This window comes from Musa acuminata, chromosome BXJ1-9 (assembly GCF_036884655.1).
Source record: "Musa acuminata AAA Group cultivar baxijiao chromosome BXJ1-9, Cavendish_Baxijiao_AAA, whole genome shotgun sequence".
Taxonomy (NCBI): Eukaryota; Viridiplantae; Streptophyta; class Magnoliopsida; order Zingiberales; family Musaceae; genus Musa; species Musa acuminata.
The window spans coordinates 8,950,135-8,964,087 of NC_088335.1; the positions used below are offsets into that span (position 1 = coordinate 8,950,135).

General features: G+C 41.4%; 1 protein-coding gene and 2 long non-coding RNA genes across 4 annotated transcripts; 2 read left to right on the forward strand and 1 right to left on the reverse strand.

The window, feature by feature from the left end:
- Positions 1-1,322: 1,322 nt before the first annotated feature.
- LOC135593042 (very-long-chain aldehyde decarbonylase GL1-1-like) lies at positions 1,323-5,417 on the forward strand. Its single transcript, XM_065082847.1, has 11 exons — positions 1,323-1,496; positions 1,675-1,898; positions 1,984-2,216; positions 2,299-2,518; positions 2,918-3,039; positions 3,695-3,951; positions 4,026-4,133; positions 4,316-4,522; positions 4,599-4,709; positions 4,789-4,962; positions 5,045-5,417. Exons 1-11 carry the CDS (start codon positions 1,446-1,448, stop codon positions 5,198-5,200), a joined length of 1,863 nt encoding a protein of 620 aa, XP_064938919.1. The 5' UTR covers positions 1,323-1,445; the 3' UTR covers positions 5,201-5,417.
- Positions 5,418-5,911: 494 nt separating this feature from the next.
- Positions 5,912-11,644, forward strand: LOC135593043 (uncharacterized). Of its 2 annotated transcripts, XR_010479366.1 has the most exons (5): positions 5,912-6,047; positions 9,874-10,075; positions 10,309-10,453; positions 10,702-10,867; positions 10,953-11,644. It is a non-coding gene; the product is annotated as an uncharacterized LOC135593043 (long non-coding RNA). The 2 variants fall into 2 exon arrangements; XR_010479365.1 differs by lacking the exon at positions 5,912-6,047 and having other exon boundaries at positions 9,246-10,075.
- On the reverse strand, positions 8,307-8,908 carry LOC108953802 (uncharacterized). The gene is made up of 2 exons (XR_010479368.1): positions 8,494-8,908; positions 8,307-8,384 (listed from the first exon to the last, which is right to left on the reverse strand). It is a non-coding gene; the product is annotated as an uncharacterized LOC108953802 (long non-coding RNA).
- Positions 11,645-13,953: the final 2,309 nt, after the last annotated feature.

The window sequence follows — 13,953 nt, forward strand, 5'->3', positions numbered from 1 at the left end:
TAAGCATTTAATAAAGTTCATCGAAATCGCCATGACATCTATCTGGTCGATACCTAAACACGTTTTAATTCAGTATCTTTTAGTAAGCATATTAAATCCTCTACTTGTCCTTCTGTCTCCTCCTTTCTTCCTTCCTTGTTGATCCATGTGGCCTCCTTCTCGAATGCAATATCAATTTTCACACACATTTTTATTGAAAATTCTATATCAGATGCACAAAAGATTTTCTGAAATCCCTCTTAATAATCTAAGGATTTGGTCCATGTTTCAATGATTGGTTGAAATTATCCTCACATATCTAATTTTAAATCTTCTTATTCAGTTTGTTGCCAATCCATCTAATTAGCTGGAAGTTGAAATATATATACATACATATATATATATATATATATATATATATATATATATATATATATATATATATATATATATATATATATATATATATATCAATTAATTCTAACAAAACTAAGCTGTCTCTATTGATATGTTAAATCAGGATGCAGTGCTCTTGTTCCTTTTCTCCACACCATAAACATGGCTGTTTGAGATCATGCATATGTATATAACTCAAGATTTATACTATGTGAGATAAATAAATAGGTATATATAATTATTCTTATCTGGCAGTGAGAGAAGAAAAAGGAATTCTCATGTCATGCGCATTGAATCTTCATGCGACGGCTCTCCTTAGATCTTCACTTTTGCCACTTTCACAGCCACCATTAATTAGTCCCATACTCTGTTGGATAGATAGTTTCTCTTATCTGACGTTGATAGAACACGTGGTGGTCGCAATGTGGCCAAAGCAAACAGGGCAAATGGACCAAGACCACAGAAACAGACGCCCGAGGAGGCTGTGGCAGCGTTAGCTTTGCGAGAGGAGAGCAAACACTTGTGGCAAGAGGGAGGGCAGAATGATCAAACAGCGTTAGCTGAGGAAACACTCTTCCTCTTTTCCCCGTGGCATCAGAGGTGAATTTAATTGAAGTCGTTGATCATGATGGTGGAAGAAGGTGGGTAATTCAATTGAAGTTTTGCTTGTTGAATGGGAATATGGTCTGGGGGAAGGTTTTATGTATTGATTGCGAGTTATAACCACAAGGAGTTAGTGACAGAGGGAAGACTCTAGGAGCAGCCATGGAATGAGGCCTGTGCTAATGCCCAGAGATTGTGGTGGAGAGAGATCTTACGGCTCTTTGATAGCTTACCCTTAGCATACCTGTGTGCGAGAGTCAAATAAGGCTTCCCATAGGCATAGTTGGTTACCTACATTAATTCAATATCTCAGTGGGGTCTTCCTCCTCCAAAGCTACTGAAAGAACATTATATAACGAGAGGATTTAACTCCTCACCCCCACAAGACAAGGTGATCGACAGCAGAAAGGAATAGCAAGCACTGTGATTAGCGAGCTCCCTTTCTCTTCTGAGTTCAAAGAAGAGAAATGGGTGCTCCCTTGTCTTCCTGGCCTTGGCAGAATCTGGGTGCCTACAAGGCATGGCTTTTCTCTGAACTCATTCCTCTAATTTCTGTCCTCTCTCTCTCTCTCTCTCTCTCTCTCTCTCTATATATATATATATATATATATATATATATATACATATAAATATAAATATAAATATAAATATATGTTTATTTGTGTGTTCTTTACATCATTTTTGATGTCAGTGCAGTATCTTCTTTATGGTCCAATTATAGCCAAGGTGATCAGCTCGAGGCCATGGGAGGAGGAAAGCAAGGAAGGGCGATGGTGCCTCCATCTTATGATACTGTTTGCACTCAGGGGGCTCATGTACCAGCTCTGGTACTCCTTCGGCAACATGCTCTTCCTCGTCCGTCGGCGCCGGATCTTCAAGGATGGCGTTGACTTCAAGCAAATCGACCAGGAGTGGCACTGGTACGCTCGGATGGCAGATTCGTGACATGCAGCCACTGTCGAGTTATACTGGATGGCTGCCTGACGAACTGAGCTTTGTTTACAGGGACAACTTCCTGATACTGCAGTGTATGATTGGAGCCCTGGCTTGTCTCATCTTTCCATCTCTGCAGAGCCTCCCTCGGTGGGACCTGATGGGACTCCTTACAGCTCTCCTCCTCCATGTGGTGTTCTCAGAGCCGGTGTTCTACTGCTTGCACAGGGTTCTTCACAGGCCCCAGCTCTTCCAGAACTATCATTCTCTGCATCACTCTTCTCAGGTGCCTCAGTCCTTCACAGGTAACACAGCACGCATCTCTTCTCGCTTTTCGGACAATCCATGCACGATGAATTACAAGCTGATGATCTGTTCTGTTTTCAGCTGGATTTGCCACGCCTTTGGAGCACCTCATCCTGTGTGTGGTCATGGGAGTCCCTCTTCTCGGAGCCTGCTTGGTTGGACGTGGCTCTGCTGGGCTCATATATGGCTATGTGTTGCTGTTTGATTTCCTAAGGTGCATGGGGCACAGCAACGTCGAGATCTTCCCGCATGGATTATTCCAGTCTCTGCCTTTGTTGAGACACGTCATTTACACGCCAACGTGAGTGATCATGCTCTGCCACACCTTTAGATTTGGTTGCATGGTTATCCAAGTGACCGAACCACTCGGCTTTCTCTCTTAAATGCCTCGATGATATGGACATATATTATGGTAGGACAAGCTTTAGCTGTGGCTTCAAGTTCTTAGCTGGGTTTGGTATGCCATTATTGCATTTATATCTTCTTCCTTGTTATCATTTTGTTGGGCTGCATTCAAGTCTACCCCTCTAGTGATAGTATTAAGGCTTCTTTCTAATCTTGTTAGGTTGTTGGACGTACATTCATGGAAATCGGGATGCTGTTTGCTATCTTATAATGCATTAATGGCAGCTCTTCCTCTAGTTTGCTTTAATACTGCTTAGGTTAAAAGGATGGGCACATAATGGTTTTACATGTGCAGGTACCATAGCCTCCATCGCATGGAAAAGAAATCCAACTTCTGCCTTTTCATGCCTCTCTTCGATCTACTGGGTGGGACATTGGATGACAAGTCATGGGAGCTGCAGAAGGAGATAAGCTCAGGTATGCTTTCGCATATTGTTTATTTGTATCTACTGGGTGGAACATTGGATGACCAAGTCATGGGAGCCACAAAAGGTCATAAGCTCAGGCATGCTTTCACATATTGTAGCTAATGTTGGCATCTGTGAGAGGTAGAAGACAACATCAAAGCCAGATTCAGACCTGTAACATCTATAAGAAAAAGAACTCAGATATCAGAGCTAATCCACGTATTATAATTTAAGCAGGTTAGTTGAAGGACATCCATAATAGATCACCTACAAATGGAGAGATGTCACACCACTGATAATTACCAAATTGTAGCTCATCTTGTTCTTGCTTCCTGCATTTATTTACTGATTGTTAAGCTGTGGGTATTTTCTTGGTTTTGGGGTCCATCATTTCCATGTCTTCATCATTGTTGACAGTGACAGGTCCAAATATTTTCGACACTGAACCTAACTCAGATCCAAGACATCTAATTATCTTGTTAGAAGTTTTCATTATGTGTACTGGTTGTCACCTTCAACTATTTTGGTCCTTCCAATGGAGTATTATTATGTCTGCCGAGCAGACTTCATGTTCTAAGACATGTAAACCCGTACGGATGTCAAAGTTACTGACGCAGTTCAGATTTTTACCGAGTGAAGTGAGCTCATCGAGATGATGCATGCAGGAAAGAACGAGCAGGTGCCTGACTTCGTCTTCCTGGCGCATGTGGTGGACGTCATGTCGTCGTTGCATGTGCCGTTCGTCTTCCGCAGCTGCAGCGCCCTCCCGTTCTGCACCAAACCCCAAATGCTTTTGTTGTGGCCAGGTGCGTTCGTGACCATGCTCATCATGTGGGCGTCGTCCAAGACGTTCTTGCTCTCCTTCTACACCTTGAGGGGGCGACTGCACCAGCTATGGGTGGTTCCGAGATGGGGATTCCATGTGAGCTTCATTTGTGGTATACACACCTGTGGAGTCTCCTCGATCTGAACAGTGGTTGCATCTGTTCTTTGCAGTACTTCCTCCCCTTTGCTACGGATGGCATCAATGATCAGATCGAGCAGGCCATCTTGAGAGCCGATAGGTTGGGGGTCAAGGTTCTCAGTCTTGCAGCATTAAATAAGGTAGACTTCCTGTTCTTCCCACTTAGATGTTGAGCAGATTCCCGATTCAGAGTTCCCACTTGAGAGCATTCCCGATGTGGAGGAACATATGTTTGGGTTTGTCCTTAGTAAATCGACAAAGAAATGTGATTTACTTTTGATGTATAAACACTGTTGGAATATGATTAATGACTCCCTTGCAGAATGAATCGCTCAATGGCGGAGGGACACTGTTCGTGAACAAACACCCCGACCTCCGAGTTCGAGTAGTCCACGGCAACACCTTGACCGCCGCCGTCATCCTCAACGAGATCCCTTTAAACGTCACCGAGGTCTTCTTGACCGGCGCGACGTCGAAGCTGAGTCGAGCCATCGCATTATACCTGTGCCGGAAGAGAGTCCGTGTCTTGGTAAGCTCATCTCCTTCTTCGTTCACAGCTAAGAAGCGAGCACCATCGTCAACATCGTCCCCTCTCTTCCTGACAGATGCTAACTCTCTCCACCGAACGATTCCAAAAGATCCAAAAGGAAGCCCCGGTGGAGTGCCAGGAGTACCTCGTTCAGGTCACCAAGTATCAAGCAGGGCAGAACTGCAAGGTAATGTTCGCTCATGCCGGTCTCAGGCGGGCGGCCTGCAAACTCCACACTGATATCTCTGGTTCGCTTGGGTCTCCAGACATGGATCGTGGGGAAGTGGATCTCTCTGAGGGAGCAGCGGTGCGCGCCGCCGGGCACGCACTTCCACCAGTTCGTCGTCCCCCCAGTCATCAGCTTCCGGAGGGACTGCACCTACGGCAAACTGGCCGCCATGAGGCTGCCGCAGGACGTGCAAGGACTGGGAATGTGTGAGGTAAGGTCCCCTGCTTCTCGTCATCGCTTCACAGTGTCCGAGCATCATACTAATCACTGCTGCTGTTGCGGCGAGGGAACAGTACACACTGGAGCGAGGGATCGTCCACGCGTGCCATGCCGGCGGGGTGGTGCACTTACTGGAAGGTTGGACGCATCACGAGGTCGGCGCCATCGACGTCGACCGCATCGACGTCGTGTGGCGAGCTGCGCTCAAGCACGGCCTCACGCCCGTCTGATACACCCACGCTCGCCTTCTTGGTCGCTTCAGCCGAAGCGTTTGCCCACATTGCATGTACCTATAGATTGCGGTGGTGATTCCACTGGGAAAAAGGATTCGAATACTTGTCTTGCTTGCTCCAAAGCTCGTGTCGTGATGAAATTACTGTGATGTGATTAAGGCCCCGAGGGCCAATTATCTAATAATGTTAAGAAAGGAAATCTATTCTGTCTTAATCCTTTGGGATCGGGCTATGTGTCACTGTTCATGTTGGATGGCAGATGCTCTGCTATTCGCCGGCGTGTAGCAGAGGTTTGATTTGACATTCCACCCATCGAAAAAGATGGTATCGTTGAATGCGCATTTATGTGGATGACAAGGCGAGGGGGGCAAAGATCGTACCATCGATAAGGAAATATATTCTCCATCCAATCATGAAACCTACCGTCGTCATCTTTCACTTGGCAGTAAGGCTGTCTCCATGGTGCAGAAGCTGCCATGGAGCTCAAGCATGGGACTTCGGTGGGAATAACTGCATTCCAAATCACATCATTTTATGGTCGGGCATAACTCATTGAACTCGGTCTGCAAGCCAATCGCTAGCAGATGAGTGTGGGTCTGATAGTGATCGTCCAAACCGATGAAATTGGGCCGTCCGGCCCAACAATGTAAATTAAAGTAGGGTTGATGGCGAGATCATTCCGAGCTGTCTCTTTTGGCCCATGAATTAGGGTTTTGGAGATCGACAAGACGATGAAGAGAGGATTGATTGGGCCAAGAAGAGGCTGAGTTAGAAGGAAGCCGGATGAATCGAAGGTGATGGCGAACCACGCCGATTCCATGCGCACGTTCAGATATTTTTCTTGGTAGGCGTGTGTCCGTGCTTTAAAAATTCGACCTTTATTTGAATTTGTTGAGTAATACTCTCTCTTTAGTAGGTGTTCATATGTTTGCTAGTTAGATGTTCTAGTTTTATCATGGGAAGAACTTTATGTTGTGAGATCAATGTGGCAAGAGGGATTACTGCAGTGCAAATAGCAAGCAGGAAAGAGGTTTTAAATCTACAATCTAAATATATTTTTCATGCATATATACTTTATTGCTGGTCATTTTGATGAGTTCGAGGAGGATTAACAAAGTTTGGATTCATTTAGATGATCACGAGAACCCCAGTTTGTCAACCTGATACAATTTGTTTGGCAGACGGGAAATGATGTTTGTTGATGAATGGAGTTCTACTTTCTTGGTTTCGCATGTTCACCTAGGAATCTAAGAACTACTAGAAGAATCAAATTTGTAGTAGGATGTTGCAAATTTAGGATATCATTAGAGGGAAAGGGACTTGGAGGACTTGAGAAAAAGATGAACTCAACGAAAGGGAAGCAATGAGAATCCTTTTTCTTCAGGAAGAGAGGTCCTTGTGTCAAAAGGCACACCACATGCATTTACACCCTGTCGCCTATAGAATGAAGACTGTAACAAAGAAACATTTGGCCACATAAATCACAGAAACTCAAAATTTTGGGTTCTCCTTTGTGATTGAGGTTGATGGAATTATGCTGTGCTGCTTTCCCTTTCTCTTCTCCTTCTTAAATATGACAATCAAAAGCAGCAGAATCCAGAAATCATGCTTGATGGACATGGTTTTCTGACTTGTTTAGTTTCGAGGAAAGATATAAAATACAGCATGATCTGAACATATATTGTTCTAATATTTGAATTTCAGAGGATCTTTTTTGTCCTCATTTTTTTGCTTAATCTTGGATGGATATGCGCTTCCTGATAACTATCATCTGAATCGAAGTTTAATATAATATGCTATGTATATGTTTTCTATAAATATTATTAAATAAATTCCAGTTTGTCATATCATGATTCTTATGTCGTTTATTCAATAAGTTGATTGTTCAGTTATTCTTTTCCAATTATCTTATGATTTGTGCATATGTTGTGCTTATATCACATCATTTAATTTTCTTTACTATGCTCCAATATCCAAAACCAAAGTATATATTTCTAGTAATGACCTTCTCGATGATTTTGCCTTTTAAGCAACTGATAGGGACATAAATGTTTGAGAGCCTTTTTTCTTCCTTCCAACTCAAATTTATCTTAAATAATTCACAATTCAGTTAACGAGTTTTGTTCATTATTTTATTGAGCAACTTCCGATTTACCCACGGACAGCCAATTGTTCATACTAGAATTGAAACCGTATCAATTAACTGAGCGGCTATGCTTGATGTGCTATTTAGGGTGATGCTATCTTAGTCAATATTAGTGGAATTCTCTGATGCAAGACCAGATCTGCACAGGCACCAGACTGGTTAATGTACAAATGAGCATTGCATTATTCAACCGAAAAAAGAGGGGAAAATCTTGAACTTTTGCCAACTACAAACTCTGAGGGAACTGAGGTCACATGTAGTAAGTTCAGTTGACTAAGATCATTTTTTTTTTTTCAGGTGAAAGGTTGTTAAGTGATGATTCTTACCAACAGTGTCACTGTTTCTTGTCTATCTGATGGATCACACTTGCACATATCTTTTCTCTTGGCAAACAACATCTTCGCTTCAGTCTCATCAATCACATAAGAGTTGTCTCAATAGGTGTTAAATCAAATGTGCATTTCTAATACTGGATGGTTGATTCTTAGCTTTTCTATATATGGCTCAAGATTTGGTTGACCACCTCACATGTAGATATTATGACAAATATCAAGTGTTAAATTGTATTGCATCTGCTAGACATCCTTTGTCAATCAGACTAATTATTTTTATAGTTGATCGGGAAATAGTTTAACATAATAGCACATTTATTGCTTGCATCAACGTTCTAACTCTGAAGGCTTAGACATATGACAACAATTAGGAAAATTCAGAAGAGTAACACTATCTCTTCTTATCAATTTGGTGCTGGAGGGCAAAGTCTAAGATTGACAAAAGAGAGCTACTTATGCATCAGCTGGCCATATCCCACTGATTAAGCCTTGCAATCGATAATTGCAATCACCTCTAAATCATGGTTTGAGGTGGAGTTTTATTTACATTAGGTGCAGGAGTATAAAAGCATCCAGAAAAAGATAACCAGAGTAATCATCCTCATCTCAAAGATATGGAGCCTTTAAAAAAAGGAAATGAACTTTCTTCCATTGAAATGTTTCTCCTTAGCTGCATGATTGAGTTTAATCATTGCAAGTGATCCTGGGAAGAAACTATGATGATCAAGGAAATTGAGGAGATACAATGAGATAATCTTGCCAAATATCTTATGAGAAATGCTAGTAGGACTTACAGCAGAAAATATACTTACTTTCTATTTTTGACCATCAAAGCCTGGATCAGGATATGGCTTAAGACAAGCCATAGCCTGAAGCACCATGAAGGTTTGATATTCTCTCCAGAATAATTACATGCAGCTCTAGGAAAGAAATATACTCAGCAGTTCTCTGAAGCAGTTCTTCTAACCCAGCTTCTTCGCATCCTGGGATGATCTTCTTGAGCTTCCTAAGTTTCCATGTCACCAAAGGTTGAACATGGTGAGTTGTGCCTCTGGTTCTCCTTCTGAGGGAAGTTGAGGGAACTCCTATTGTTGATGACCTAGCCATGCAAGAGAAAGTTGATGAGATTTAGGGAAGTTGGATCGAGTATAAATAGACATGAAAAGGTGATTTCACTGTGGCATTTGGGAACAACTGTTAGCCTTCTAAACCATGCAAAGCTTATCAGGACAACCGATAGTAGTCCTTGGAACTTCCTAGATCACTATTTGTAAGCTGACCTATAACTATTAGTAGAAATCAGAGCATGTGGGCTCTGTCATTCTTACTTCTAAATGGTCAATCTGCCCCCATTTTGGGACCACCCAGGTTAACTTAATGGCCAAGTGGGGAAGATACTCATTATTTCTGATGTGCCTTTTCTTTTTCGTGTTTGGCTTTTGGGTCAAGGAGGGGGGAGGTACATACTGATTTTACATAGATTTTTTGTGTGTTGTGAAAAAAATGCAACAGTGACTATATTGCTTATTGATAGAATATAATGTATGATAACTAATGTCATGATGTCAGTATACATATCAGACTATAATCATTATGCAACAGGGTCTTCAGGATGCTATAGAACTAAAAGATTTTATCTTTTTTTTTTTTTTAAAGTCGACTTTGATATGAATGCCCTGTTTCCTGACCCCACTTTGACCTTTTTATCAGAGTTAGAATAATTTTACTGGAGATCTTTGTGGTACTAGAATAGTAATTACACTTTTGACTCTTAAGATACTGAATGAAAAGCTTACAGCTCCTACTACATACACAAAATTACTAGTAGAAAGATCATATTCCCAAAATAGGAGTCCTTATGAATTTCAGATCTGAATTAAAAGAGGATATCCAATCCAACTTTTTTTTCTTGTTGGACAACCTACTCTTAGATGAACAAAGCTACATAATCCTGAAGTTGAACAATGCACCTTCTCATGTTATATAATGTTGCAAAATATATATGTAGATAGTTTGACAAAGCTGGAGTAGGCTGTCACTGGGAATGAGGTGGTGACATGCTACTCATCACAAGACACTTGTAACAAAGTCTTGATAGTAACCCTCATATCAAATTGTTTTTCTGCATAATCTTCCTGTTAACAATCGGATCCATGTCAATTTTTTAAGAATGGTTCTCTTGCATAAACTAGGATACATTCTGTTCAAAATTCCTCTGGAACAGACTAATCCAACTCCTTTGAAAGAGCTCAAGGTTGATTATGAACATGCAAAGCATCTTGGGGCTCGATGACAATAGTGTACCAGTACCAGGAGAGAAGGGTGAGAAGAGCCTTCACAAGGAGTTTGCTCCTCCGTCTGCTGTCTATTTACCTCTGAGTCTTTAGAGAAAAGGTAATTGATGGAATCTGGTTTCAGAATCTTGAAATACTCAAAACTAGATATAAGCTCAAAATTTTCAAGGTTGGCTTTATATTTACTAGGTTTACCCTGCCCTTTGTTGAACTACATCAACTGGTTCCTGTCTGCTCTTTGTTATGTTCTTGCTTGTCATCATCATGTCTTGTTATCCAAAAGATGAATATAACGTTAGCTGCATGATATTAGGATCTGGTTGAACCTTTCAGGTCCAAAAAGGGACAAGGGTCAGCTTTATCATCATCATTTAAGGATGTGCAAAGGCAAAGTTCATCTGCAGCACTTGCTGTATTCACTTGTGACAGATGGGCAAGTCCAGCTTCGCTTTCAAGACACTGATGGAGCCTATTCAAGGTTAGTGGGCATGAACATGGGCAACCCTTGATACATGGAAGACTGCTTGTGAACTTGCTGACAAATCTATCCGGTCATTCAAATCCTCCGTGCATATATGGAAGAATCTAAACCTGCAGTATGGGAGAAATATCAATCACAAATGCACATACACACATATTCCAGAATATCTTCTTTCAATAATGGCTACTTGTTCATAACAATTGGATTATATATTAATTCTTGTACCTGCAATGTTGTATCTGCAGGATTTCTTTTAGTGCATCAAAAGTGCTCAGGAGGTATCTTTGTTTACAGGAATGAGAATCTATCCCTTGGATTATACCAAATGATCTAGTCATTCAATAGCAAGCTTCTAAAACAAATGAAGAGGACAAATGCAAGTTAACCATTCTGTGTTGGTTTGATTCACTGGTAAGAAAGACACTGAACCATCTGTCATTCTCATGTAATTGTGGATATACCAGAAAGATATTAACATACTTAATTATTTTTCCAGTGCATATACTGCCAGAAACTGAAGGCAGAGGGATCACAACAGGATATATAGAGAGAGAAAGAGATTTCACAACAGGAAGGAGAGGACAAGTAGGTGGTTTATGAGGGTAGGCAATACCAAGACAAGACGCATGTGCATCTATCTCCCATGCTCTTCCAGATGACATCTCAACTGAGAGAGAGAATGAGAGAGTGGCAGGAGACATCAAGAGTTGATCAGCAACCTCACATTAATATCAGACATCTCTTTTTGTGATATGGATGGTACCATGCACTAATTACTCCCCACCTGTTTGGTTGTTGGTGTACTACATGATAACTGATCCATGTGGGAGCAATACCAGACTGCTTCAGCTAGCAGAAATGACATGGCCTGGGAAGAAAAAAACCAGCTCTAAGATGCACATCCAAGGAAGCTAAGTCAACATGTTGGGCCATCCCACCACATGGTGTCTGTGTGTAGGTTTTCCTGCATCACATGTGACTTCCCCTTGTTTTAAGCTGGAGAAGTTGAAGCTTGAGTGGTGTTTTCAGCTCTAGTTCTTTGGACAGTGCAAGAACTCTACCAGTGCTGTAGTGGAGTCAAGGCTGCAGTAACCCCTCCTACTTGGCTGGGATGTCTGTCAATGTACCTAGACAATCTCAGATGGTTTTATGTTTAGAATATCAAGAACTCAAAATTTTCAGAAAATATGTTGGGTGTGTCCCTTTTTTAATTTTTTGGAAAAATGACTTGTATCATTTATTTCCCTTATTCTTTCTCATATAGGATATTTTACATGTAATCTGTTTGCTCCTTTACATACTTTGGTTGTTCACTCAGACCAAAAGTTTTACAGTGTCAACCTTCCTCTATGGCATCTCATACACTTACTGACCAACAAATCCAGCACTATGCAGAATTCCATGTGCATGTAGAGATTCACATGTGCTTTTGGAGCTATTCCAAGATTAATTCTCATGTTATTTGACATCTAGACATTGTTTTAGAGCATAGAAACTCATCTAAATCATGATTAGAAGGCATCAACATTCATGCTACTGTTAGTATGATAAGGATTAGCAAGAATTAAAGGAAAGAACCAACTTCTACTGTTAATGTTGCTACTGTTGTAGAAAGTAAACTATATGACCTAGCTCATCACTAAACCTTCAAAAATTAGTTATCAACAGTAACTAATGAGCTTCTCTTCAAAATGATTGAACTTGATAGATTTTGCCCAGTAATCATCTTTATCACAAACAAATCTTTGGCTAAAGTGGCAGAAAGCTCCACAACATGATGCATCAACTTTTTCTTCTGTTTCCAGGATTTTAAATGGCTTTGAGTACTGCAGGTGTTGGCTCCCAACATACTGTTGATACAAGTGAAGCTGGTAGCATGTGCTAATGACTGGTTGAGGCCCATGATGGTGGTAACTAATGATCTATTCCATCTCTAATTTTTTATTCTGTGTGATCATTTACAAAGATGTAAGTGTGCTGCTACAGCTAATAGATTTCCTTGGTGAAGTCATGTAAAGAACCTATTTCTTTCAATTAACAGTGTTAACAATGGGCATCATCAGCTTCCCTGCAACTCAATGGAATGCTGTGCACCTTAGTATCAGCCAATTCTCATAAACCATTACGTATCCTCCTGCAGCAATCAGCTTGTTTGGATTTGAATGAAAGCCAGCAAGACTGGCTTTTCTCTCCTGCATGCTTTGGTCATGCAATTTGGGTTTTTGCTTGCTTCTCTATTTGCTTATTCCCTGCTCACTCGCCCTATTTCCGTGTCCGAAAATTAGCACGAGAAAACTACATGGGTAATATCTCCATCAACACCAACGACAGTAAATCTACTCAAAATCCATTAAAAGACCATTCTCTTGTGGAATAACTCTGCTCAGTTTTGGTCATTTGGTTTGTTTTCTATCATGAATATTACCATCCAAACACAAGCAGCATATGACTCGACAGGGCTAAGGATTCCATGCACATCACAACTTTACACAGCGACAGTCTCACACCATATTCCACCGAGGAGCGGCAGCCACCCCCCACAACCGAGAAATCAATATCTGCAAATGGTGGAGAGGGTCAAACCCCACGTTAACATGAGCCCCAATCCCATCCCCGTGCAGAGACGAAAGGCATCAGCTGATACGGTTGGTGGAGCTCATCACAAGAACAGTAAGTTTGGCATCGGAAGCAAACAATGCCCCAAACCAGAGCTTCGTTTGCAAGCCAACCTCCTCCTCTTGAGTTGTCATTTCCCAGAACGATTGCAGATAAATCTTACGATGGGGAGAAGTCGTCAAATCTTGGTTCGGCTGAGCTCTCAGGGCACAGAAATCTCAAAGAAAGCAAGAGAGGAAGGAAACCCCAGAAAGAGGCTTCTCCTTGGAGATCTGACAGTGGTTTGGACTAAACCGAGCAAGAGATACGGTGGTGAGACGATTGGATCTCTGCACCCCACCCCCAATCCTGGCGACGCGTACGTGTGTGTGAACGGATGCATGCATATGCACATGCAACGTTGCTGGGTGGCTTACGCAAGTCATTTAACTAAATATATCGAAGACCTTCTCATCCTACCATCATCTTCTTTGGATCCTTGAGTTTGATCTGAGCGTGATCTTACAATGAATAAGTTAACTAGGAAAGGTCAGTGCTGGAAGGTGGAGATCAGCAGATTGGCACACAAAGAGTAGATGACTTCATCTGAAGAACTCGAGTGTGTCATCCGTAGTCAACTTAAAACAGAACAAAGTCAATGGCAATCCAACAAAGCTTCACACTGGCACATGATGATTCACAGTGTTATTTGATCGTTTCATGGTATGCTTTGTAGAGAACTCAAATGATGATGATGGTAAAAGAATATGGAAAGAAGGAGTACTGCTTCAGATGCAATAGATTTTGATGCTGATGATAGCTGAGTTCTTTTCTCGGGTTTCATGAGACTGTAAACAGCATTCTTCATATAAGAAAGCTCAGTAATCCATATATAGTTCTAT

Excerpts from the sequence above, each read along its gene's own strand:
- LOC135593042 (XM_065082847.1), top strand. The coding sequence starts at position 1,446 with ATGGGTGCTCCCTTGTCTTCCTGGCCTTGGCAGAATCTGGGTGCCTAC. Across the intron at positions 2,519-2,917 it reads CACGTCATTTACACGCCAAC|GTACCATAGCCTCCATCGCA; the intron begins GTGAGTGATCAT and ends TTACATGTGCAG. Across the intron at positions 4,523-4,598 it reads GGAAGAGAGTCCGTGTCTTG|ATGCTAACTCTCTCCACCGA; the intron begins GTAAGCTCATCT and ends TCTTCCTGACAG.